Genomic DNA, 25,515 nt, shown 5'->3' with positions numbered 1-25,515 from the left:
CGAACGGCAGTACGAAGTTCCCGCAACAGACATAAACTAACATGGCCCCATGCCTAGTCGTTTACGTGAAAGGGATAGCATATCACATTTTTAACTCGGTAAAGAGGGATGGACGCGCCTCGGCGCCGCTCAGCACAACCATATTGACCAGTATAAATGAACTCCGCGGACAATAAACAATATTCAACAAAATAATTAATTTGACTTAACTGTGGAATGTTGTTCCATCTTTTTTACATGTAGAAGTGTTAGAAGACTTGCCACACCACTTTATGCTGTAAGAGACCATTGTTTGCAACCAAAATTGATTATTTAAGATTTTTTCCCGGGCGGACACGGACACTGTTAGCGGGTCGTATACTTGGGCGCTACTGATCGGTGTCGCACGCGTTCAAACTTTTATAAACCTGATTTGTCGTATGTTTGGTGACCGCGAGTCGCCCTGTAAGGGCCATCTTGTTGTATTGATCTGTGATCAAGATGAACGTTCTTGAGAACCAATAAGAAATTGCAACATGCTAAACCTACTAGTTTTCCTTACAACTTACAGTCTAAACCATAAATTTACAGCGAACTTTCAAACAATAATACAATTTTTACATTTTAGGCTTTTTTAATCTTGGCGCTTTAATCTATTGACGGAAATGGCTTGACAGACTATAATGTTCCGTTCCCTGTTAGCCCTAGCGAATGTTTTGGCAGAGTTTCTGAACGCTCTTGGAATTGTCACTGTCAATGCTAATGACCTCACGTCAGCGCGTCAGCGTCAGTGGCGTCATATTATTATGTCAGTGTCATGTGTCATTTTACAACTTTCTTTCGTCACCGTGAACGCGGTGAACCGTGAAAGCTCTTCGAATAAAAACAAAACTAGACAAATATATTTCAAATATTGTATGAAAATGTCCATATTATTGTTTTAATAACGCTAGTTACAGCAATGTTATTGTGACAATGTTATTCAAACAATTTTATCAACTTTTTGACATGATGTCTGTTTCAAGTTGTGTAGAAGTGTTTGTGTGTTGATAAAAAAACCAAAGCTCTTGTTTATTTATAAGTGGAATAGACATCTACTGCCATAATGTAAGTATTTTTAATACATTAAATTTTTTTTCATAGGTTATCTGGCTCAAATTCTATTGTAACTGCTTTCGTGAAAAAAAATCGTATTTTCTATAACTGCTTGCATCTGTCTGGTTTTAATTATATCAGAAGATGACCTCTTATAAAGTAAAAAAAAATAAAATCCAACATTCATTCGTTTTTTGGCCAAAACGAGTGAATCTGAAGAAAATTGTAAATAAAATTAAGCTGTGAAAAAATGAGTGATATTCATGGACCCATGGCAGGGTTAGTATAAGTAGCATATAGCTGGTTTAGCTTTACAAGTCAGTGAATTTTGATGTCAAATATTTAGCTCTTTCTCTGAGTGTTTTGAATTTTCATATTAATTTTTAAGTGGACAAGCTCACTAAGTCACATTGTTTTATAAAAGATGCTGATAAACATACAGTAATAATTATTTTTATTTATTTATTTAAGCTTTATTATTCTACAGAAAGATTTTCTTTTCTTTTAATTTAGTTTTTATTATTGATTGTATTCTGTAGACCCCTTCTGGGTAAAAGCCTCCTCCAGCTGTTTCCATTTTACTTTATCTTTTGCCATGCTTTGCCATTCCTTGCCTGCAGTAGCCACAATGTCATCCTGCCACCTGGATAGTGGATGTCCTCTCTTTCTTGATCCCTGTGGTCCTTTCCACTTTGTAACCTTTCCTGTCCACCTGTTAGCCTTGCCACGTGACCCGCCCATCTCCATTTCATGCTTTGAGCAAAGCGTAAGGCATCAGTTACTTGCGTCTTCTGTCTAATATCTGAGCATCTTATTCTGTCCTTTAACTTGATGCCTAAACAGCTTCTTTCCATTGCTCTTTGCGTGGTCTGTATTTTATTTTTGGTTGACTGGTTTAGGGTCCAAGTTTGACAGCCATAGGTAAGGCAAGATAATATGGTTGAGATCATTACTGTTTTCTTTAGGTGTATCGGAAGTTGTGATTTAAGGATTTCTTTATGCGCCCAAAATACACAGTAATAATACTATATTATTTTTTCTCTTTATTCATTTTAATTCTTAATAAATAGGCCTTTACATCTATGATAGATGATTTAAGCAACATCGGAATGGTAGGTACTTGTGTTTATGGCTGTATAGTCCAATACCAAAGAGGATCCCGTGTCCTATGCATGTAAATAAATAAGTAATGAATGTTACAGGAGGATCTTTCCTTCCATTTGTGTCATAGAAGGCTTCTTAAATTATTTTTCTCACTGCACCCACATTCAAAGAGATCTCTGCTAAAAACAATTGAAAATAGAAGGGGAAACATGTTGGGGCACCTGATACGGCACGATACTTACATAAAATCAATAATGGAAGGGCAAATAGAAAAGAGGAGAGGCAGGGGAAGACCGAGGCGTGCGTTTTTAGACCAACTTAAAGAGAAGACCAACATAGTGACGTATCAGGACCTCAAACAAGCGGCAGAGAAAAGAACGGAATGGCGATTACTCCACAGACAAGAGCCTGGCTCTTAATATGATGATGATGACCCACATTTGCAAATTTCTGTTTTGCCCTATGGTCGACTGGTAGAGAATGCCTTAAGGCATTAAGTCCGCCATTTATAGTTTTTTTTAAATTGTGCAATAAAGTTTAAATAATAAGTCTGTGAGATAATGAGTTCATTTTTGAACCAGCTACTGCAATGTCACAATTATTGGTTTTTCATTCAACCCTGTGAACACATTTGGTGCGGTACCGGGCCGAAAGACCTTATACAAAGTATGGTTAACTGTGAGGTAACTAAATTGCCGTTAAGTGTTAAAAGTGGCACTGTGAACTTGGGCAGTTTCATGTGTCCTGCTTAGGATTGCAAAAAAAACGTTTTTTTTTTCTTGAAAAAAAAACATGAAAAAAAAAACCGTGAAAATAAACAGTCTTTTTTTCTAGAGTATGTTTTTTTTCTAAAGGTCGAAATCTCAAAATTTGCAGAAGAGTTAATACTTTTAAACGGTTTATTAGACTTTATGTTAAACTATTAAACAAATTCAATTTAATAACTTTAATTTCTGGTTTTATAAAACTAACATTTACACAATCTGTAGTTAGTAATTATCGCTATTTACTGTTGGCAACACCACCGCCTCTCCACGCTCCACGCCACATCGGGGTATTCCCCAATAAATGTTTGTATACTGAATGTTTATCGAATTAAAATGTACGTTATTGTTATTGAAACGTTACAAATCACGAAAAACCGTTATTGTCGTATTATTTGTTCATCTGAAAAAAAAACCATTTATTTAGAAAAAGAAAACATGGTGCTTGGTTTTTTTCATGTTTTTTTTTTCATAATTCTAAAAAAAAAAACTTTTTTTTTTTCAACCGTAGTCCTGCCTACCCCTCTTGAGAATATGTGTGAGCTTATGTTCTGTTTGTGTTACAGGAGTTCTCAAACATATCACAGGAAGGAGATGGAGGAACGGATCCGGAAGTTTGACAGTGCATGCGTTGCTGCGGTGCACCATATCGGACATTTACAAGAACAGGTATGTGTCCAAATGTAGCAGAAAAATTAAACATACATACATACAATCACGCCTGTATCCCACAAAGGGGTAGGCAGAGCACATGAAACTACTAAAGCTTCAGGGCCACTCTTGGCAAATAAGGGGTTAAAAGAAAACGAAACTGTGGCATTGCAGTGACAGGTTGCCAGCCTCTCGCCTACACCACAATTTAACCCATATCCCATAGTCGCATTCTACGACACCCACATGAAGAAAGGGGGTGGTGAAAAATTACAATTTTGTAAAAACCCCCGACCGCGACATAGTAGACCGATTTTAATGAAACATAGCTAAGAACACTCCCGACTAACTCAGCTTTCAGACAAAAAAACTAAATCTAAATCGGTTCATCCGTTCGGGAGCTACGATGCCACAGACACACAGACGGACAGACAGACAGACACGTCAAACTTATAACACCCCGTCGTTTTTGCGTCGGGGGTTGAAAATATAGATTTATAATCTTAACCGCTCATACGCGGCCTGTCAATTTTGATCATTGAAATAGTAAGAAGAAAAAATTTAAGAATTAAAATTTAAGAATAAATGTAAGAATTTCACCACCCCCTTTCTTCCCGTGGGTGTCGTAGAAGTCGACTGTGGGATATGGGTTAAATTGTGGCGTAGGCGAGAGGCTGGCAACCTGTCACTGCAATTACAATTTGGATTTCTTTCAACCCCTTTTTGCCAAGAGTGGCACTGAAACTTAGTAGTTCATGTGCTCTGCCTACCCCTTTATGGGATGCAGGCGTGATTATATGTATGTATGTATGTATGTATGAAAGAGTGACCTTAACATTTAAAACAATAGATTTAAATGCCCACGCTCGGATCCGTGTCTAAGCATACGAGGGGTTAATAGTTTTTACCTACAACTTTTTCTGCGTAAAGAAATATATTAAGAGGCAAAATCTTAAGTGCCAGTTGCAGCACGCACTTTAATAGTAACGGATGGTTTGATGAAATTTACTATATATTATCAAATTTGTAGTTAAAATTAGATAATACTAGCTTTTGCCCGCGGCTTCGCTCGCGTTAGAAAGAGACAAAAAGTAGCCTATGTCACTCTCCATCCCTTCAACTATCTCCACCTAAAAATCACGTCAATTCGTCGCTCCGTTTCGCCGTGAAAGACGGACAAATAAACAGACACACACACTTTCCCATTTATAATATTTGTATGGATTTACCGGAAATTCAAAAAAATATTTTCCGCAATAACCCTGTACCAAATTTAAACCAAATTGCTTTTGCGTTTTCAGTGGAAAGAAATAACACACACAAAACCAGTTTTAGTATGAATAGGCTAGTTCCCTACTAGTCAAATCAGCTTCTTTTTAAGAACTGTCAAAACGATTTGCTAATATGGAATTGCTATGAAATACTGAGGAGTGACGTCACGGTCAATTCATTTAGGTACTTTATATCTTTCTCTTTGACTTATTAAATAGAAATTATGTTTAATCGTAACCACTGTCCATATTTTTCTTCTAATTATGTGGTGCTTTATTTCGTGCACTGCATAAAATATTTTATTTTAAGTACAGGAAACTTGCCTATTATGCTTAACGTTTAATATAACAATCTTGCTTAACGTTTAATAGGTACCTTTGTTTTTTAATTTCAGGCAAGGAGTTTCCTAGCCCAGCTGTCATGTGATCCTAGAGAGTTTAAGCACCGCTTTCTTCAATGCAGTAAACAGTTAGATGAATTCATGTATGCCATTACTGATTTCAACTTGGCAGCGAGCAGTCTAGGTAAGAAAAAAATAGATTTTTCCCCTCACTAGCTCGGAAACACGTGTTTTGTCCTTTAATACCAGCGGGTAAAAACGCATTTTATCCACTAGTGGGTAAATTAATTTGACCTTGAATAAAGTAGGTGAATCTAGTAATAAAGATGATTTACCACCTGGAACTACTGGAATGATAGTGATAAACGCATTTTTTGCGTTGTAGTTTCCTCGCTATAGTGAGGGGGAAAAGTTTTGTGTTACACTCGGGTGCAAATGTATTTTACTTCTCGTGTGTTAAAAAATTCGTAAGTTCAGGATTCTATCCTCGCACCACTCGCTTCGCTCGTGGTTCAACCATAGCATCCTTTCACTTGCTCGTTTTTCAATACCACACTCGGCTTTAAAAATTTAAAATACAACTTTGCCCCCTTGTATAACAAATAACTATTGTTTTACAAGGGGCCAGAGTTGTTGTTTGACCGCACGTGCCAATATTGATGCCCGAGCAGAATGATTCCAATATTAAACCGCGTTTCAAGGCACGAAGGTGAAACAAATTTTGCTACCGAGTAAAACACAAAATTTTCACCACACCAACCAGAAAAAATAAAATACCAGTGGCGGAGACTCGATTCCCAACTGGTTCCCTATAATTCTCTTCTCTAGTATCTGTAGAAGTCCATACAAAACAGATTCCAAAAACCCCTCCGGCTTTACCAACAAAAATTTTATTTATTTATTTATTTGAACTTTATTGCACAGTAAAAAAATGTACAAAAGGCGAACTTAATGCCAGAAGGCATTCTCTACCAGCTAACCTTTGGGCCAAACAGAGATCTATAAGAGCTTAATAGGTGCAGGAAATGTCGCAATGACGAGAAATGGAATAACTAAACCATAAATGATTATATAATTTTCACGCCCCGCCACTGTAAAATACTAAATATAAAACATCAAACTAATGAAACCCATATATTTATTTAATATTTATGATGCAAAATCATAATTGTAGTTAAATTCTGCTTTACACTCTTGTGGATAAAATGCAATTTTGCTATCCGGTTTCAAAGTATCAACAGCCTTTACCAGTTGTTGTGATGAATTAGTACATTACGATACAAGTGCGTAAAAAAGGAAGTTCGAAACGAGTGGCGATCGGTCGGGCCTAGCGCGTAGTGACCCTGCCTGCTACGCCGCGGTCCCGGGTTCGAATCCCGGTAAGGCCATTTATTTGTGTGATGAACACAGATATTTGTTCCTGAGTCATGGATGTTTTCTATGTATATAATATAAGTATTTGTATATTATATATATCGTTGTCTAGGTTCCTGCAACACAAGCCTTCTTGAGCTTGCCGTGGGGCTCAGTCAATCTGTGTAAGAATGTCCTATAATATTTATTTATTTAAAACACGACCGAAGGGAGTGCTTTAAATCGACACGAGATACGAATTTCCTTTTCGCACGTGTATCGTACGACGTTTTTCAGTACAGTAGGCCTGTAGTAGGTAGGTAGGTAATGTAAGTACTTATTACCCATGGCAACAAGTACTAGAATTTTTTTATTTTATTTATTTCTAGAAATTCATGTTTGGCTTCCAACTGACCAAACGCCAAAACATGGACGAAAGTCAAAGATGATGATGATTTTTTTTTCAGGACCTACTACCAGTATTACGACAGATACTTATATACCACCACACATACAGAAGCAAGCTCATGAAACACTGTCTAACTCTAACACACCGTCTCCCTCTAACATTCAGAGGTTACCAGCAAACGATAGAAAACCATACAAAAGGGAAAATCGAATGAGTCATACTAAGACAGAGAATTGGAGAGATCGTGATATAAATTCTAATGGAAGAGATTTTATTAAAGCGAATGGAAATGTAACTGTGGAGAGAAATGAAAATTTGACTGATACAGGTACTAAATATCGGGGTCACCTTATACAGATCAACTTAGCCCCAAACTAAGCAAAGCTTGTACTATGGGTGCTAAGCGACGATATACATACTTATAAATAAATAAATAATAAATATTATAGGACATTTTTTACACAGATTGACTGAGGCCCACGGTAAGCTCAAGAAGGCTTGTGTTGTGGGTACTCAGACAACGATATATATATAATATATAAATACTTATATATTAGGGTGGATCAAAAAAACACTTTTTTGGAATTAGCAAACCTAATAATTATCAATCAATGACCCTTAGTCTATGAAGCCTTTGTGCAAAATTTCAGCTTTTTTAATCAACATCTTCAGCCCCCGCATCAGGTTTGAAATTTTGAAAATCTCATACAAACCTGAAAATTCAACTTTCAGATCAAAAAAAAATTTCGGCTGTATTATGTTCAGTATACATTATTGATACATATTATTACAAGAAACTACCAAAAGTTGCGAAAATAGCGTTAAAAATCGCAAATTTTCGGTATTTTAGCGGCTATTTCGGCAAATGTACTGAAACTAGGCGAACTTAGGCGATTTTTGATGCTATATTCGCAACTTTTGGTAGTTTCTTATATTGATATGTATCAATAACATATACTTAACATAATACAGCCGAAATTTTTTTATTATCTGAAAGTTGAATTTTCAGGTTTGTATGAGATTTTCAAAATTTCAAACCTGATGCGGGGGCTGAAGATGTTGATTAAAAAAGCTGAAATTTTGCACAAAGGCTTCATAGACTAAGGGTCATTGATTGATAATTATTAGGTTTGCTAATTCCAAAAAAGTGTTTTTTTGATCCACCCTATTATATATATAGAAAACATCCATGACTCAGGAACAAATATCTGTGCTCATCACACTAATAAATGCCCTTACCGGGATTCGAACCCGGGACCGCGGCGTAGCAGGCACGGTCACTACCGACTGCGCCAGACCGGTCGTCATGACTCACTTAAATAGATAAATACATACTTTATACATAGAAAACATCCATGACTCAGGAACAAATATCTGTGCTCATCACACAAATAAATGCCCTTACCGGGATTTGAACCCAAGACCACGGCTTAGCAGGCAGGGTCACTACCGACAGCCAGACCGGTCATAAGCTATTTTTTTTTTAATTATCAATGGGCTTACTCTTGGCCACAGACTAGCCAAAGGCAAGGACGTGGCCTACGATGGAGTGAGCTCGCCCAGAAGATGCCTGCTCACCCTTGATTTGAAGGTTGCCGGGTTATAATAGTCCAGTTCATTTTAGACTCTTAAATAGTCCTTACACCCTATCGGGCGCTACCTTATACTTTATTGACTGTCAAAGTTAAACAGGGGTGAATAGAGATACCTGGGGTGAAAAGGGAAAGAGTTAAAAATGAAAATGAAAAATGATTTATTTAGGTATCAATATGTCAGCTTATTACATGAAATGTATACTATTGCCAAAGAGGATCGAGTGTTATAGAGAGTTACTGTCGAAGCAAATGTGTAATCACAGTGCACAGACTGCCATGAAACTTTTGAACCTCAGTTTTGACAATTTGGCCCATATTCTAAGCTTGATATGTTTTAAAATGTCAAATTAGTGCCATCTAGCTGAGCGTACCCCAAAGGTGTAATGCCGTACCTTTTTCCGTAGCGTACCTTATTCTGTATGGTACTGAGGTACGTTTTTTTAGACTTTATCTGTCTTTATATATGTCTTTGCTATTGCTAAAAGTACATATGAATTATAGATGTAATGTAAATATAGCCTCGGATTTGCGTCCAGCGGCCGACGCGAAACGAAACTCCGAGAAAGGTAGTCTGGCTCTGTCGCGCCAATACACAAGAGCGATAGAGATAGATATCTACGAGCGTTTCGTTTCGTGAGCGTTTGTGCCATTCGGTTTCGTACCCTGAGCCGTAATCTAGGTTATAGGGATCAGGGAATAAATCACCACTATTATTAGCAATGTTACAAAGTTTGATTGTTTATAAATAAAATAAATAAATAAATATTGGGGACACCTTACACAGATCAACTTAGCCCCAAACTAAGCAAAGCTTGTACTATGGGTGCTAAGCGACGATATACATACTTATATAGATAAATACATAAGTACTCTTATATACATAGAAAACATCCATGACCCAGGAACAAATAACTATGCTCATCACACAAATAAATGCCCTTACCGGGATTCGAACCCAGGACCGCGGCTTTGCAGGCATGGTCACTACCGACTGAGCCAGACCGGTCGTCAAAACCCGGCCCGTATTTAGTCGTTTATATAGTGTAATATGTCCAGGTTGTCAACCAGTGGGCCTGCCTCCGCAACCGAAGTTGGACCCTGCGACGAAAGAAGCCACCATTATAAGTGCAGATGGTGCCCAGTTATGGATCGTAGCCGACGATACTTCCTTCATCAAGTAAGTACATATCATAATGTATTGCCTAAAGCACTGGTTCCATCGAAAGCAAGTAAACATAAAACATAAAAGACATTTATTCATGACGATCACATAACATGTAACATGTACGGAAGCGATGAGCTATCACTGTCAGCGATAGAAGCGGACAAAATGGATTATAGAATCTCTCTCTCTCTCTCTCTCTCTCTCTCTCTCTCTCTCTCTCTCCCCCTCTCTTTTATTTACACGGGGGAGACTATTTTTTGTTCATTTCTATCGCTGATAATTCATCGCTTTACTCGCTTGGTGGGACTAGTGCCTAAGATGACCAGTCGTTATATGTATTTATTATTTTTCTAATTTTCATATAAACTTAACAAATTAATTTTAACAAGAGTGGCACTCAAACCTGAGTAGTTTAATGTGCTCTGCCTACCTCTTCATGGGACACAGGCGTGATTGTATGTATATGTATGTATGTATGTAATATAAACTTGACCTAGATGTCGGCTAGAGTTATAAATTACTTAATTGTTTTAACAGTATTGTTACCTACAATAGTTACACAAAACGCTTATTATGATACAAGTGCGGAAAGAAGACGACACCAAGAGACAAACATAACAAAAATGTTATAAAATCGTTTATTAAAGGTCTATTTTTTTTTCAGTATTATGGAAGGAATGTTGAATTATTACCAAAATCAAGAAATAGCAAAAGATTTTATTCCCAAAACAGTATGCGCTTACTATGACGAAACCGAAACTGAGCACTTCTTTCGAGCCCTCTACATAGTTTCAGAGGTATGTCATCACTACATCTTATAGAACCACAAAATTAAAACTTTGAAAAACCCCCGACTGCGACATAGTGGACCGATTTTCATGAAACATGGCTAAGAACACTCCCAACTTACTCAGCTTTGAGACAAAAAAAAACTAAATCCAAATCGGTTCATCCGTTCGGGAGCTACGATGCCACAGACAGACACACACACAGACAGACTCATCAAACTTATAACACCCCGTCGTTTTCGGGGGTTAAACACAAAGTCGCCCGTCGCGTCTTTTTTTTAATACTGTGGCAAACAAGCATTCGGTCCGCCTGATAGAAAGCGGTCACCGTAACCTATAAACGCCTGCAACTCAAGGAGTGTCACATGCGCGTTGCCAACCCATTACAAGCTTGTACACTCCCTTTTGCTGTGTTAAGTACACAGCAAAAAAGAGTGTACAAGTTCCAAGGAGGGTTCGGGTTGCCGACTACTCAAAGGACAATAGACGGAACAAATTAGTTCCGTAGGTCCTTCTGTCATCAGCACACCGCACCCTCGTTGAGCGTCTTGTCTGTGTTAGGGATAAATTCAAAAACTACTGAAGGGATTTTTATGCTGTTTTCACCTATGAATATAATGATTCTTGTGGAAGGTGTGTTGACTATCGCGAACACACAGACAGATGAGACAGACGCGGCGGGGGACTGTGTTTTACAAGGCGTAGAGAATAGTACATTACGATACAAGTGCGTAAAAAAGGAAGTTCGAAACGAGTGGCGATAAATTAAAACACGACCGAAGGGAGTGTTTTAAATCGAGACTCCGTACGACGTTTTCCAGTAAAGATGAGCCTCCGAAGTTTCGACCTGGCATATAATGAACCACTTCTCGCACTAGTGCGTAAAAAAAACACCATCTGTACTGAACAATAATAATAAAAAACAGATTTTGAAGTCATATAACTTTACCAACTTTATTCTATAGGATGGTGATCCAGAAGTGTTTCTTGTGGACACGGGGGAATTCCGACCGGCTGTCCAAAGTCGCCTGTTCCCTCTCGCCCCGCAGTTCGCAATCACCCCGCCCTTGGCACATCTCTGCTATTTAGCCGACGTGAGTAACAAAACATGCCTGTGTGCAGAAATGTACCCCTATAACAGCTTAAAAGTGAGCTGTTATAGTACTTATAATGTTAAACTATATTAACTCATAAATCCTTTACCTGAATTGTTTTAAAATTTGTGTCGAGTGTTACATCTTACCGACTTTCAACAAAAAGTGTCATCATTTTTTCCTGGTTTTTTTTATAGTCTTTATTTGTCTTATACGAAGTTAAGCCAATGTAACGTATATGCCATTTTTTGTTTTGTCCCAATTCTCCCCAGCTATCTCTATTCACCACGGTTAATACTTTTTTAGGTAGAGCAGACGGACGATAAAAAAATAGAAAACAGACGAACAGAATTTCTGGAGCAATACTTGGGGAAACGATACCAAGTTAAACTCGCAGAAGAGTTCAATGATGATGGGTAAGAAAATTAACTAAACATTTGACGACCGGTTTGGCGCAGTCGGTAGTGACCCTGCCTGCTGCGCCGCGGTCCCGGGTTCGAATCCCGGTAAGGGCATTTATTTGTGTGATGAGCACAGATATTTGTTCCTGAGTCATGGATGTTTTCTATGTATAATTATACGTATTTATATATTATACACCGTGTTTCACTTAACACTAAAAACCTGAAAACCGTTTGTTCAGAATCGAGAGTAGAATCGATTGAGCTATATCTTGATGGGGGTAATATTTTTTGTTTTAATTTGTATAATTAGTTATTGTTTACGTGCCCATTCTACAAATTCGTAATACAACATTGTGCATAATCATATTGCTAGAGGTTGTATACCTTTTTCAGTATTTAGGGGTATTAATACTGGCTGGTTACTTGGACGATTATTTTTTCCGCTACGAGTTTGACGTTGTGCGTCACTTTAATTTTAAAGTTTATCATAAGTCATAACAAATTGAACTCTTACCTAATTACAACCTTGTCATTTTGAATTTTAGGTTTAAATTTGCTTACTGCGTCACCTGTCCAATTTGAAGTTTAGGTACTGTGACACAGTTTAACGTGCTTTACAGTGACATAGCTGTCTATTGGTAAACCTTATGTCGTTGCAGTAACGTACACAATTAATCAGTTTTAAGGTTTACGATGGTAGCTAGCAATTATTTTATTGAGTGTAGAGTTAAAAGTCGAGTACAGCTGCACAGAAAATTAAATATTCAATTTAAAAAAATAATAATCATCAAATTAAAAAATGAATATTCTAGATACGTTTAAAAAAATAAAAATCAGTTGGGGTGTCTGAGGTTTTGAGTGATACCGGAAACACGGTGTATATATCGTTGTCTGAGTACCCACAACACAAGCCTCCTTGAGCTTACCGTGGGCCTCAGTCAATCTGTGTAAGAATGTCCTATATTTATTTATTATTTAAAACACAAAAGCGAAAAAAAATCTATTAGCAAGGACATACACACAAGAAATATTATATATGTAACCATGGAAACCATGAATAAATTAATGTTGCTAGTCTTATACATACATAGGTACACAAACAGCATTGTTTAACAGTTTGGGCCTAATAAGCCCTAGGGGCATGAAGTGGCAGTTCTTGATAGGCTGTTTTCTTAAATTTACCGGTTACTTTGTGCTAACCTTACCTACTAAATTAGTTTTATTTTTAATTATCTTATATATTTCAGTTCCTTGCGAGTTTACGTATTTTTAGAAGATGGAAATACTATCAATCAATTAATTCAAGCAATGGATTCAAGTAAGTTGTACAAATACCTAGTACCTGAATGCGTTTTCACATTATCCGATCCGATATTGGATGTAGGACCGATATCCCATACATTTAAGCAGCCATCTTTGATTTTTGCCTTTGAAGTCCTTCCGATATCGGATCGGATAATGTGAAAGCGCACTAATACTTTAAGCATGTGCCTATGAAATTATTGATGTATATACACAAGTTTCAATGTAATAACTGTTCGTGAACCTTTAAATAAAATAAAATAAAAATTATTTAGAGACAGAAAAGTTTTTTTATATTTTTAAGATCACAATACACTACAGATCCTAGGATTAGTTGCCAAACCCGAAGCTGTCGACACAGTGTCGAGATAACGCAAAGAAGAAGAAGCCAAGTTTTGTCTCTTTTCACCCCGGTTATCCCTATTCACCTCAGTTTACTATACTTGTTTTTTTAAATATTTTCAATATTCTTGTAATTTTGAGTGGAAACCGTCCTAATAGTATTTTTTTTTATTAATTAAGTACACACTTTTCTGAATATATTTTGTGTTTTTTAGATGATCCAGAGCTAAATAATAATTCTAAGAACAGTATTGACAACGAAAGCATTCATTCGACTAAAATAAATAGAACAAAAGTCCTTACTCAGGATGATATAATAAATAATGAGAATCAACCTGTAAATATAATTAAATCAGATGTAAATATTAGTAAAGATGAAACTCATGAAGAAAACAAAATATTTGATGATATTAATATACTTGATGAGGAAATTGATAAAGACACAAAAACTAAAGAAAATACAATAAGGAAAGATGAAAATAATGATATTAGACTAAATGAAATGGATCTTAGATCTGATGAAGAAATGGCCAAAGAATTGGAAGCGTTAGAAAATATGGATTTAGATGAAATGAGATTTAACGAACATGAGAATGCCGTTGAAGCTGTCACGGTGAGTTTTTAAGTTTTTAGCCATGAAAAGTGTTAAGTCGGAAAGGGGTATTTTTGATTACGGCTCGTTACAACAAAATTTTGTAATACCATATTCTTAGAATGTCGCAATGTTAAAACAGATTAGTGGTAAAATGTCTGAAATTCCAAAAATACCGACTTTCAGTGCATCAAAATGCCAAAATGACATTGGCCTATTACACCCAATATCCGAAATGTATTAGTTTCATAATAACCAAAATTAAATTGACTTTCTCTTAATATTTTAATATTTATTTTTTTGCCTGTGTGGTGACGGGTTAAGAATTTCACCATCCCCTTTCTTCCCGTGGGTGTCGTAGAAGGCGACTGTGGGATATGGGTTAAATTGTGGCGTAGGCGAGAGGCTGGCAACCTGTCACTGCAATGTCACAGTTTCGTTTTCTTTCAACCCCTTATTTGCCAAGAGTGGCACTGAAGCTTTAGTAGTTTCATGTGTTCTGCCTACCCCTTTATGGGATACAGGCGTGATTGTATGTATGTGTTGTATGTATGTTATTTTTTTGCAGGGTTATAGCAACAGAGATGAGATGGACATTTGCAAGCATTACAAAGGGGGCGATGGTTGCTATAAGGGCAAATTATGTAACAAACGACACGTCAAAATACATCCAGGTACGTGATTTTTTACCAAAAATAAAAAAAAAATATAGTTTAATATGAAAATTGAGAAAAAATAACTTATGTTGACATCATAGAGGAATAAGTAAGGGAAGAGTTGTAAATGCAAGTTATTTGTAGTGACATCTAGCGCCATCTACGCGTCAATCACGCGTCAACTAGCGTAAATTTTCAGTACTGCTACTTGTCAATAGATGTCGCGACGAACAAAAAGTCTAATGCTCAACCAGTTTTAGCTAATATTACAATAGTATTAATCAGTACTCTGTTTTCAATTCCTTCTGCTTGTAATAAATAAATAAATAAAATAAAAATAAAAATAAAAAAGCCTTTTATTTCTTGCATTCTTACAACGTCAATAATTCTTAAAGATTTGATTATATTAATTTCATTTAAATTCGGTCTATTATAATTATAATTACTAATTTATTACATATAATTAATTATGTCAAATATAGTTCCATACGTCATTTGTTTGCAAGAACCCCTTCTCGGGTGAAGGCCTCTTCCAGAGTAAGCCAGTTGGATCTGTCTTGGGCTTTTTGTATCCAGTTTTTTCCTGCCACCTTAACTATCTCGTCCGACCATCGCGTGTATGGTTTTCCGCTAGCACGTTTTCCTTGCGGTCCTGGCCATATGGTTATTTGTTTCGCCCATCTGTTCGACTTCATCCTGGCGACATGGCCTGCCCATCTCCATTTTTGCTTTTTTGCGTACTGTAGCGCGTCTATCACCTTGGTTTTAGATCGGATAATGCTGTGATTGATTTTTTGGATTTTTCTAATATTAGTAATACTTCTCTCCATACTTCTTTGGCATGTCGTTATTTTTGTTTTAATATTTTTGGTAAATTTCCAAGTTTGCGCTGCGTATGTGAGGGATGGTAGTAAGCATGAATCCATGATTTTCTTTTTGAATTTAATAGGCATTGACGTGCTCTTGAGAACTTCTTTTTGGCTCCAGAATTTGTTCCAGGTGATCTTGATTCTCCTGTCGACTTCGTGTTCAATATTTTTCATGTCAAAGGATATTTGTTTTCCGAGATATATGTAGTCTTTTACGTACTCCATTTTTGTATCATCGATATACAGTGGTTTTTCCGTACTATTAGTCATTAAATTTTGATTTGCTGAGATTTATTTCTAGCCCTGTCTCTCTACTAGCAGCCTGTAGAGTGTGTATCAGATATTCCAGGTCCGTAAAACGTTCTGAGAGCAGGACGATGTCGTCGGCAAACCTTAGGTGATTTAGGTATTTACCGTTAACTGGCAGCCCTCGGCCAGACCAATTCAGCTTGCTAATAATCGCCTCTAGTACTGCTATAAAAATCTTCGGTGACATTGGATCGCCCTGCCTCACGCCTCGTTCTATTTTTATTGGCGGACCGATACTTTCCAGTTGGACTCTACTTGTGGTATGTTTATAGAGTTGTTTTAAGACTTCTATGTACTGGAGCTCTACTTGTTGTTCTTTTAATGCCTCCCATATTGACAAGTGAGATAAAGTGTCAAAAGCTTTTTGATAGTCTATGAAGGCAATGTAGAGTGGCCTCCGGAACTCCTGGTATTTTTCAATTATGAGCTCTACTGTATGCACATGATCTATTGTTGCGAAACCGCTCCTGAAGCCTGCCTGTTCAGCTGGTTGGTGGTTTTCTAAAGTGTTACTTATTCTTCTTTCTATAATTGATGAAAACAGTTTGTAGAGACTTGGCAGTAAACTAATAGGCCGATAGTTTGCAATGTCGTGTGGGTCGCCTTTTTTATAAAGAAGAATAATATTGGATTCCGACCACTGTTTTGGTGTTACTGTTGTGTTAAGTATTAAGTTGAATAGGTGTGCCAGTGGGTGGGCAAGAGATGTAGAGCCGTATTTCAGTGCCTCGTTGCTTATTTTATCTGGGCCTGGGCTTTTCTGTAGCTTCAGTTTCTTTATTTGCTGCATGACCTGTATTTCATCAATTGCTCTGACTTTATTAGTATTAAATCTTCCCTCTTGTAGCTGATGACCGTGGCAGGGTGGCGTTTTTCCTTGATAGAGTGTTTTGTAAAAGTTTGTTGCTGTAGTTAAAATGTCGCATCTTTCATGTGATGTTTTGTCTAATTTTTTAACGCCTTCTATCCAGGTTTTGTGAGTTTTTAATTCTTTATATGCTCTTTTTAAGCTTCCGGATGAATTAAGGTGCTTTTTAAATACTTCTTGTCTATGGATTTTGTAGTCATTTTTTATACATTTGCTGACTAATTTGTATAGAGCACTGAGCTCTTTTTTCATTAATAATGTTTTAGGTTTTGTGTGTTGAAGCTCATGTCGTCGTTTTATTAATTTTTTTGTGTTGTTAGAAATAATGGTTGTGCTTTGCGGATCGTGTCTTCTAGCCTGTTGCGCTTTTTCTAGACTTTGGGTGATGGCGTGTGTAATCTTGTCATGGTAACTTTGTACTGTGGTATTATCGTCGTAGTCTAGGTCTTTCTTAAAACTTGAGATGGTATCTGTGTATGTTTTGATTTCATTTTCGGTTTTTAATAAACTTTTTGGTAATTTGTTGTAGTTGACTCTACTTTTTCTGTTGCATTGTAGATTGATTATGCCTCGTACTGGTCTGTGGTCTGATGGGTAAATGGTGTTAATAACTTCAATGTTTTGAAACCAGTTTGGATGGTTCGATAGGATGTAATCAATTTCATTTTTAGTGTCTCCATCAGGTGACCGCCAGGTCCAGCGTCGGTTATTTCTTTTCTTAAAGAATGTGTTGAGTATGGATAACTTATTTTCGTATGCAAATTGAATTAGTGTCTCGCCTCTGACGTTTCTTGTACCATATCCATGACACTTTGTTACCAAATATTCTTCAGGTTTAGGTTGCCCAATTTTTGCATTGAAATCGCCAATAATGATTATGTGTTTCCCAGCGAGCTCAAGCGCCCCCTTGAGTGCATCGTAGAACAATGTTATATCGCTGTCATCTGCCGATGAGGTTGGAGCGTAGACTTGAATTATATCAATTTGGAGGTTGCCAATGTTCAGGGTTAGAAGAGCTATACGTTCATTTAGTCCTATAAAGCGGTGTATGTTATTTTTATATTGTTTTTTCACAATAAAGCCGACGCCATGCTTCCCAGGTGTGGTACCCATCGTGCAGAGTATAAACTGTTCATATTCCTCAATCACGCAACCAGGTCGCCTGACCTCGCAGATGCCCATGACATCAAAGTGTATATTTTTCACTGCTTCCCATAGTTCTAACAATTTTTCATGTGTTGATAGCGTCCTTACATTGAACGTCATGATGTAGAGTTTGGTAGAGTCTGCTGCTTGTAATATAAGTTGTAAACTGTTATATATATTACATTTTTGGCAGACGCGACACTGTCGGCACCTAGTGTCGAATAGTGGTACTGATAATATGCCGCATTTGTCGCGTGATTGACGCTAGATGTCACTACAAATAACTTGCATGTACTGATATATGTATACCGAGGGTGTTTATTGAATCCTGAACGAAGCAAAGGATTCTATATTTAAATCCTGAGCGTAGCAAGGGATTTTAAAATAGAATCCTGAGCGTAGTGAGGTATTTAAGTGTTAACCACCTTGGGGGTGGAAATAATTTTACTACCATGTGACACATACTTACTGATTTTCACTTCATCTGTGAGGAAATCCGGAAATATGAGTTATCGCTGTTGTAAAATAGTACATTACGATATAAGTGCGTAAAAAAGTCGTAACTCGTGTCGATTTAAAACACTCCCTTCGGTCGTGTTTTAATTTATTGCCACTCGTTTCGAACTTCCTTTTTGCACGTGTATCGTACGACGTTTTTCAGTACAGATGGCCTTAAAAAAAATGGCGAAAAAAACCAACAACATTTGTACTGAAAAAAATATTTCCTGATTCTGCCCACAGATGGCTGGACGCTAGACCGCGTGTCCGTACACGTCAAATGTCCATCCCCACCGCTCCCCCCACCTGGGTCATGGCACAAGGTCAAGGTCACACACGTAGATGAGACCTGCAAGTTGTACGTGCACCTTGAAAACCGAGGCAAGTTATATAAAATATATGTAGATGTGTTATTTCCTTAGCAGGTCAGAAAAGGTGAAGGGTACGCTCGTGTAATAGGTTTTATGAACACCCAGCTTATTGTCTAATTGTTAAATGCCCATCCCCACTACTCCCCCCACCTGGGTCATGGCACAAGGTCAAGATCACACACGTTGATGAGATTTGCAAGTTGTACGTGCACTTCGAGAGCAGAGGTTAGTCAAATTAAATGTAAAATAGCATTTTAATACATTTAAAGGCAAAGTCAAGGTCACACGCGTAAATGGTGTTCGGATCGGTTTTATGTGCTCACTTTGTATCCAGGTTAGTGTCTATAACTGTCAAATGTTCATTCCCCACCTCTCCCCCACCTGGGACATGGCACAAGGTCAAGGTCACACACGTAGATGAGACCTGCAAGTTGTATAATACACTTTGATAGCCAAGGTAAGTCAAATTTTATATTCTGTCTGACCGACTTGCCTGCTAAGCCGTGGTCCCGGGTTCGAATCCCGGTAAGGGCATTTATTTGTGTGATGAGCACAGATATTTGTTCCTGAGACATGTTTTCTATGTATATAAGTATTTGTGCACAACACAAGCTTTCTTGAGCTTACCGTGGGACTCGTTCAATCTGTGTAAGAATGTCCTTTAATATTTATTAACCCCCGACGCAAAAACGACGGCGTGTTATAAGTTTGACGTGTCTGTCTGTGGCATCGTAGCTCCCGAACGGATCAACCGATTTAGATTTAGTTTTTTTTGTCTGAATGCTGAGTTAGTCGGGAGTGTTCTTAGCCATGTTTCATGAAAATTGGTCCACTATATCGCGGTCGGGGGTTTTTTCAAAATTTTAATTTTGTGAGTAGGTTATTTAAATTGATATAAAATTGAGCTCAATGCCCTTTCTAAAGGTATTCAATTAATGAATTTGAATTGTTTTTTTTTTTCTGTGTCGCTCGCAAACATTTTTCCTTGATAACATATTGTTAATCAAAATCGTCTCATTTCACAGATGAGACCATGTCTCTATCCGCCCTTGTGGATGAGATGTCCATCGCAGCTTCGAACTCCGGCCCTTTGAAGGTATATACACATACATACATAAACTCACGCCCTTATTTCCAAAAGAAGTAGGTAGATCACACCTCGCCAGACAAAGAATGAAGAACTTTGGAACAGGCTACCTGGTACCAAAGGACTTCAGAGAGCTACCCATGAGCCTCATCATCCGATACGTGGAGATGGTCGAGAAGCTCCTGAATAGCTGAAGGATCTTAGGATCGTAGGGGTAATTGCACAAAAGATCCCGATGGGTCGAAGTGAGATAAGATTTAAGATAAGATAAGATAAGGTAGATCACATGAAACTGATCAAATAAAACTATGGGAATGGATTATGTCGCGTATAATTTCATTTACAATACATCCCGACGACCACGAACGCTGTAAAGTGTTCGAAACGTCGGGATGAGTTGTAAATTCATTATACGCGATGATCCGTTTCCATAGGTTTACTTCATGAGTATTAACCAAAGAGGATCGAGTATTATAGAGAGTTACTGTCGAAGTAAAATGTGTAATCACAGTGCATAGACTGCCATCTCTTGACACAGGCTTGAAACTTTTAAACCTCAGTTTTGACAATTTGGCCCATATTCTTAGCTTGATATGTGTTAAAATTCATGAAATTATGGAAACGGATTAAATCGCGTATAATAGTTTCCATAGTTTTATTTCATGAGTAACTATCGCGGTAATCGAAGATAATATTATGTGTTAAAATGTCAAATATTATTATTAGCGCCATCTAGCTGATCATACCCCAAAGGTGTAATGCCATCTAGGTACGTTTCTGAGGTACGTTTTTTTCTTAGACTTTATCTGTCTATACGGAGTTAATATGTCTTTGGTATTAACTATCGTGCTAACCGAAGACAATATCACATGAAACCCTAGAATAAGTATGGAAAGAGTTGTAACTCCATAACATCAGTAAATGCAAGCTATTTGTAGTGACATCTAGCGTCAATCACGCGTCAATAGCGTAAATTATCAGTACCACTACTCGACACTAGGTGCCAACAGTGTTGCATCTGCCAAAAATGTAATATTAAAACAGTTTACAACTTATATTACAAGCAGAAGGAATTGAAAACAGAGTACTGATTAATACTATTGTAATATTAGCTATTAATTGTTGAGCAGTAGACTTTTTCTTCGTCGCGACATCTATTGACAAGTAGCAGTACTGATAATTTACAGTAGTTGACGCGTGAATGTCGCTAGATGTCACTACAAATAATTTGCATTTACTGATGTATGGAGTTACAACTCTCCTTTATGCATGGAACTGCTTTTTCAGTGCCGCTTTTAGCACAGGGTTGATAGAAAACGAAATCATGATTGTTGCAGTGACAATTGGCTAGGCCGTCGTTCACGAATATTCCACAGTCGATTACTTCAATCAAATTTGAAATTTGATTAATTAGAATAAAGTCAAAGTTCCAATAACTCAAAAATCAGCCTGGTACAAAGTGCGGAAAAAAGGAAGTTCGGAACGAGTGGCGATAAATTACAACACGACCGAACAGAGTGTTTTAAATCGACACGAGTTACGAATTTCCTTTTTGCACGTGTATCGTACGACGTTTTTAAAGTCGTCGTCAATAGAATTTGTGAACAATGTAAACAAACCTTGTAAAAATGTCCTTAATTTCCATTCTAACTCATCAGATACTGCCGAAATCCATGTGCTATTTAATCAATTCATCTCACATTATGATCCTCAACCTTTAAAATAATAAAATTGTGCTAAAATATTGATATTTTATATAATAGTTTGTTTACATTGTTGACAATTTCTATTGACGGCCATTTTAAGTATAAATGGCCCTCTGAAGTTACGACCAGACTAAAAATGAACCAATCTGTACTGAAAAAATAATTTATTTCGGATGTTTCGATCACCCAAACCACCAAAATTAAAAAAAAACTGACAGACTAACAATATATGTCCTTTTTCAGTTGGACCCGGCGCCTGGCGAGTTGGTATCGGCTCCATTTTTTGGCAACTACTACAGAGCGCGAGTTATAGCGGTGCATGACAAAATAGAGGTACTTACTTACTACTTAGCTGGCGCGATAACCCAAAATGAGTTTTGGCATCCAACACAAGAGCACGCCACTTTGATCGGTCTTGTGCGCGGTATTGCGCCAGCTTTCGCCGACGCAAACGCCGACGGAAAATTGTAAACTAATATTATTAATTATTGACGGAAAATAACAATGTACGCGTAATGTAATACTTTCACAGCTTGATAATATTCTTTTATTTATTGTACATGCAAAGTTTTTAGTTTTAAGCTAGTTTTCTATAAGACAGTGCTACGCCCTTGCAGGGTGACCATGTACCTAATTTATGTTATGTAACACCTCTTGTAACCATGGTTTTGCATGAAATAAATGAAATGAAATGACGCCGAGCTTACGGAGGTCTACCTCCACTAGGGTTGCAAATAGAAAAAAATCTTTTTTTTTTTAATTATGAAAAAAAAAACCGAGCACCATCGTTTAAGACCAGAAAAGAAATTATTTGATTAAATTCGTTTAATAGTTACCATTAAGTCTAAAAAATCTTATAAAACTGCTTTGCAAATTTTGAGATTTCGTACTTTAGAAAAAAACATTCTCCAGAAAAAAACTGTTTTTTTCATGTTTTTTTTTTTTCAAGCCAAAAAAACCGTTTTTTTGCAACCCTAACTTCCACTCTATCCGCCCAACGATATTTTGGTGACCAGCAGGACGGCGTCCATTCGGTCTTCCCAAGTAGGCTCTTTTGACTGCCCGATCTGTATCTGTATCTAAAGTGTAGTGATAAACCAACGTATATTCCAGGTTTTCTTCATAGACTACGGCAACACGGCCGTCGTATCTCGCCCCGAGCTGCGTCCATTCTCGCCTAGCTGGCTCTCGCTGCCAGTGAGGGCCGTGCCTTGCCGGCTGGCGGGGGTGCCTGCGACCAACGTGCATGAAATACTTGCGGAGTTGGCAGTGGATAGGACTATGCAGGCTCAGATCATGTGAGTAATTTACATAGCCACCGTTTCCTTATTTATCGTTTAAAATAATAGATAGCAAAAAATCCTCGTATTTTCTAGAATAACTTTAGTTTTCTCCAATATACGAAAATTCGGCTCTAGCCATATCTACCCACGACATAGTATGGCTAGATTTCGTGGTATCTTCCAATATGCTACCAGGCGATGCTGGAATAATATTCCTCCGCTAATAAGAAATGCAGCTATAACTTATTTGAAATAAAACTATGTAAACTGATTAAATCGCGTATAATGAATTTAAAATTGATCCCGACGTTTCGAACACTTTATAGCTTTTTATAGTTTTATTTCATAAGTAAATCGCGGTAACCGAAGACAATATTATCACTTATTTGATTTAGATATTTAGAAGCAAATTAAAACTTCGTAACGTTTTTTTTCCTAAATCGTAGTCATCTCTCTTTAGTTATGATAAAAATGTAGGTTGTGTCTTATTCGGGCAAATTTTAATTTAAACTTTCACGATTATTACACATAATTATTTTTAAAATCGAGACTTAATCGCGTATAACTACATATTAAACTGACCTCCAACATTTCAAGGACGGCGTTGTCCCCGTGGTCTCGGAGAAGACTGGCTTGAAATGACATCAACACCTTCTGACAGCCGCGCGAGTTTTTCGAACTACCCGCACTTGGTTTTCCAACCACACCACCACTTTGGTTTTCTTGGTTTTGGTTTTTGGTTCCTTGAAACGTTGGAGGTCAGTTTAATATGTAGTTATACGCGATTAAGTCCCGATTTAAAAAATAATTATAAATTTTATTTTTTTTGTCTATTTCACTTTTTTTTATTTCTGGAAATTTTTGCACTGTTTCTACTCAGAATAATAAGCTCTTTCGATTCTAGTAGGAGACAAAAAGTGTCCCGAAATTTCTATACATTTTTTTGTCTTCCTCTGAGTTACGATCAAACAAGTTGTATGAGAAATAGTGATTCAGTGAAAAAAAAATGTGAGACCTACTATGACTCTACTATGTCGTGGTCGGGGTTTTTTCCAAAAATTTAATGCTATTATTTTCTCTCTCCCGCAGCGCCCGAAGTCTCGACGAGCTAACAGTTAAACTGCTTGACGCGACCGGTTTTGACGTGGCCGAGCAACTGGCCGTGTTGGCCGACGTTACCCTGCAGCCCTACGAAATAGAACACGATGAACAGTGTCGGGTCCTACCAGCATAAACTAGAGAGGTTAGCGCACCACAATTGAACCTATAACCCACAGTCGAAATCTACAACACCCGCGAGGTTTACTACAAATCATGAAATTCCTGAGTCGACGAAGCCCCGCTTTGTGGGGCTCCTATTTCTAGAAATGGACCTTCATGTATTTAACACCGTAAAAAATACACAAGATCTTTATAATTTGCCTGATCTTAAGATCTGTCATGCCATTATTTCGTCATCGGTAACTATATCGATAAGTGTATTAAATTATGACCTTGATAACTAAGTGTAAGATCGTGAAATCCCTGAGTCGAAGAAGCCCCGCTATGCGGGGCTCCTATGTCTGGAGTTGATCTTCACGTATTTAATACCGTCATCAAATTGATGTATGGATGGAGTTACAACTCTTCCCTCATTCCTCTATGCCCTTTGATTGAAAAATACCATGTGTTTTTGACATTTTAGATTATACTTGATAGCGTAAAACACCCATTATATTGAGAAAGTGAACAGCGTCATCAAACAGCAGTTAAGTACTTATTAGAACTATTTTTTTTAATTTAATTGATTTAATTTTAGTATTAGTGTTATTCTATGTTATAAGTGCCTGCAGTGTATTAATAGTATTGTTATTGGTGATAATAATAATGTATTCTAAAATAAAATTGGATACCGTTTTATTAGGCAGGCGTCCGGTTTTTTATCCCATAGCCCAGTATTTAGTCCATCACTTTCATCCAATAGCCCAGTTCATTTTAGATTCCATTAACTCTCAAATAGTCCTTACACCCTGGTGGGTGTTGCCTCTGCGTGTGTCCCATGATAAAGGCAAGGGCAACATCCGCTCGGTGTACCCCTTACATTTCATTAAAGTGTCAAAAGGGGATCTACGCGTTGGCTTCGGCCCCACCCACGCCTCCCAAAGGTCCGGAACACCATTGTTCCGTGATGGGAAAGATTTATTAAACATTTTCCATGACATAATGCTATCAAGTAATGTATTACCATCGTTTGTACAGCTGAAATTATAATAAAGTTTATATTAGATTTAAAATAATGGATAAAAATTGTATAATTAAATGTAGTTATTAGTTTTTAAGTAATAATGACGAGTTTCTTGCGGCGTTTCTTCTCATCAAATATTTATTCCGAAGCGCTGGTAGGTCAGACATGTAATTTTGAAAAATAAATTCTATTGTTTTATAAAAATGGTTTTATTTCAATATCAGTGACTTGTATCGGTCGAATTCTACC

General features: G+C 37.2%; 1 protein-coding gene across 2 annotated transcripts; it reads left to right on the top strand.

The window, feature by feature from the left end:
* The first annotated feature begins 968 nt into the window (after window positions 1-968).
* On the top strand, window positions 969-24,347 carry LOC125238824. Of its 2 annotated transcripts, XM_048146273.1 has the most exons (17): window positions 969-1,086; window positions 3,509-3,611; window positions 5,260-5,389; window positions 7,026-7,295; window positions 9,619-9,739; window positions 10,392-10,524; window positions 11,481-11,609; window positions 11,916-12,025; window positions 13,261-13,331; window positions 13,873-14,270; window positions 14,818-14,923; window positions 18,839-18,960; window positions 19,408-19,423; window positions 19,992-20,062; window positions 22,003-22,092; window positions 22,873-23,057; window positions 24,132-24,347. In XM_048146273.1, coding segments are annotated over exons 1-17 (2,202 nt in total). In that variant the 5' UTR covers window positions 969-1,084; the 3' UTR covers window positions 24,277-24,347. The 2 variants fall into 2 exon arrangements, with proteins under 2 accessions (XP_048002230.1, XP_048002229.1); XM_048146272.1 differs by lacking the exon at window positions 19,408-19,423 and having other exon boundaries at window positions 18,839-18,976.
* Window positions 24,348-25,515: the final 1,168 nt, after the last annotated feature.

The sequence above is a fragment of the Leguminivora glycinivorella genome, chromosome 24, assembly GCF_023078275.1.
Source record: "Leguminivora glycinivorella isolate SPB_JAAS2020 chromosome 24, LegGlyc_1.1, whole genome shotgun sequence".
Classification (NCBI taxonomy): domain Eukaryota; kingdom Metazoa; phylum Arthropoda; class Insecta; order Lepidoptera; family Tortricidae; genus Leguminivora; species Leguminivora glycinivorella.
Note: the sequence above shows the minus strand (reverse complement) of the source record. Positions and strands in the feature narration are given on the sequence as shown.

What these genes read in the sequence shown, in the direction of transcription:
- LOC125238824 (XM_048146273.1), top strand. An exon ending in ACACGTCAAAATACATCCAG is followed by an intron (nt 14,924 to 18,838) that starts GTACGTGATTTT and finishes TTCTGCCCACAG; the next exon opens with ATGGCTGGACGCTAGACCGC. An exon ending in CGGTGCATGACAAAATAGAG is followed by an intron (nt 22,093 to 22,872) that starts GTACTTACTTAC and finishes CGTATATTCCAG; the next exon opens with GTTTTCTTCATAGACTACGG.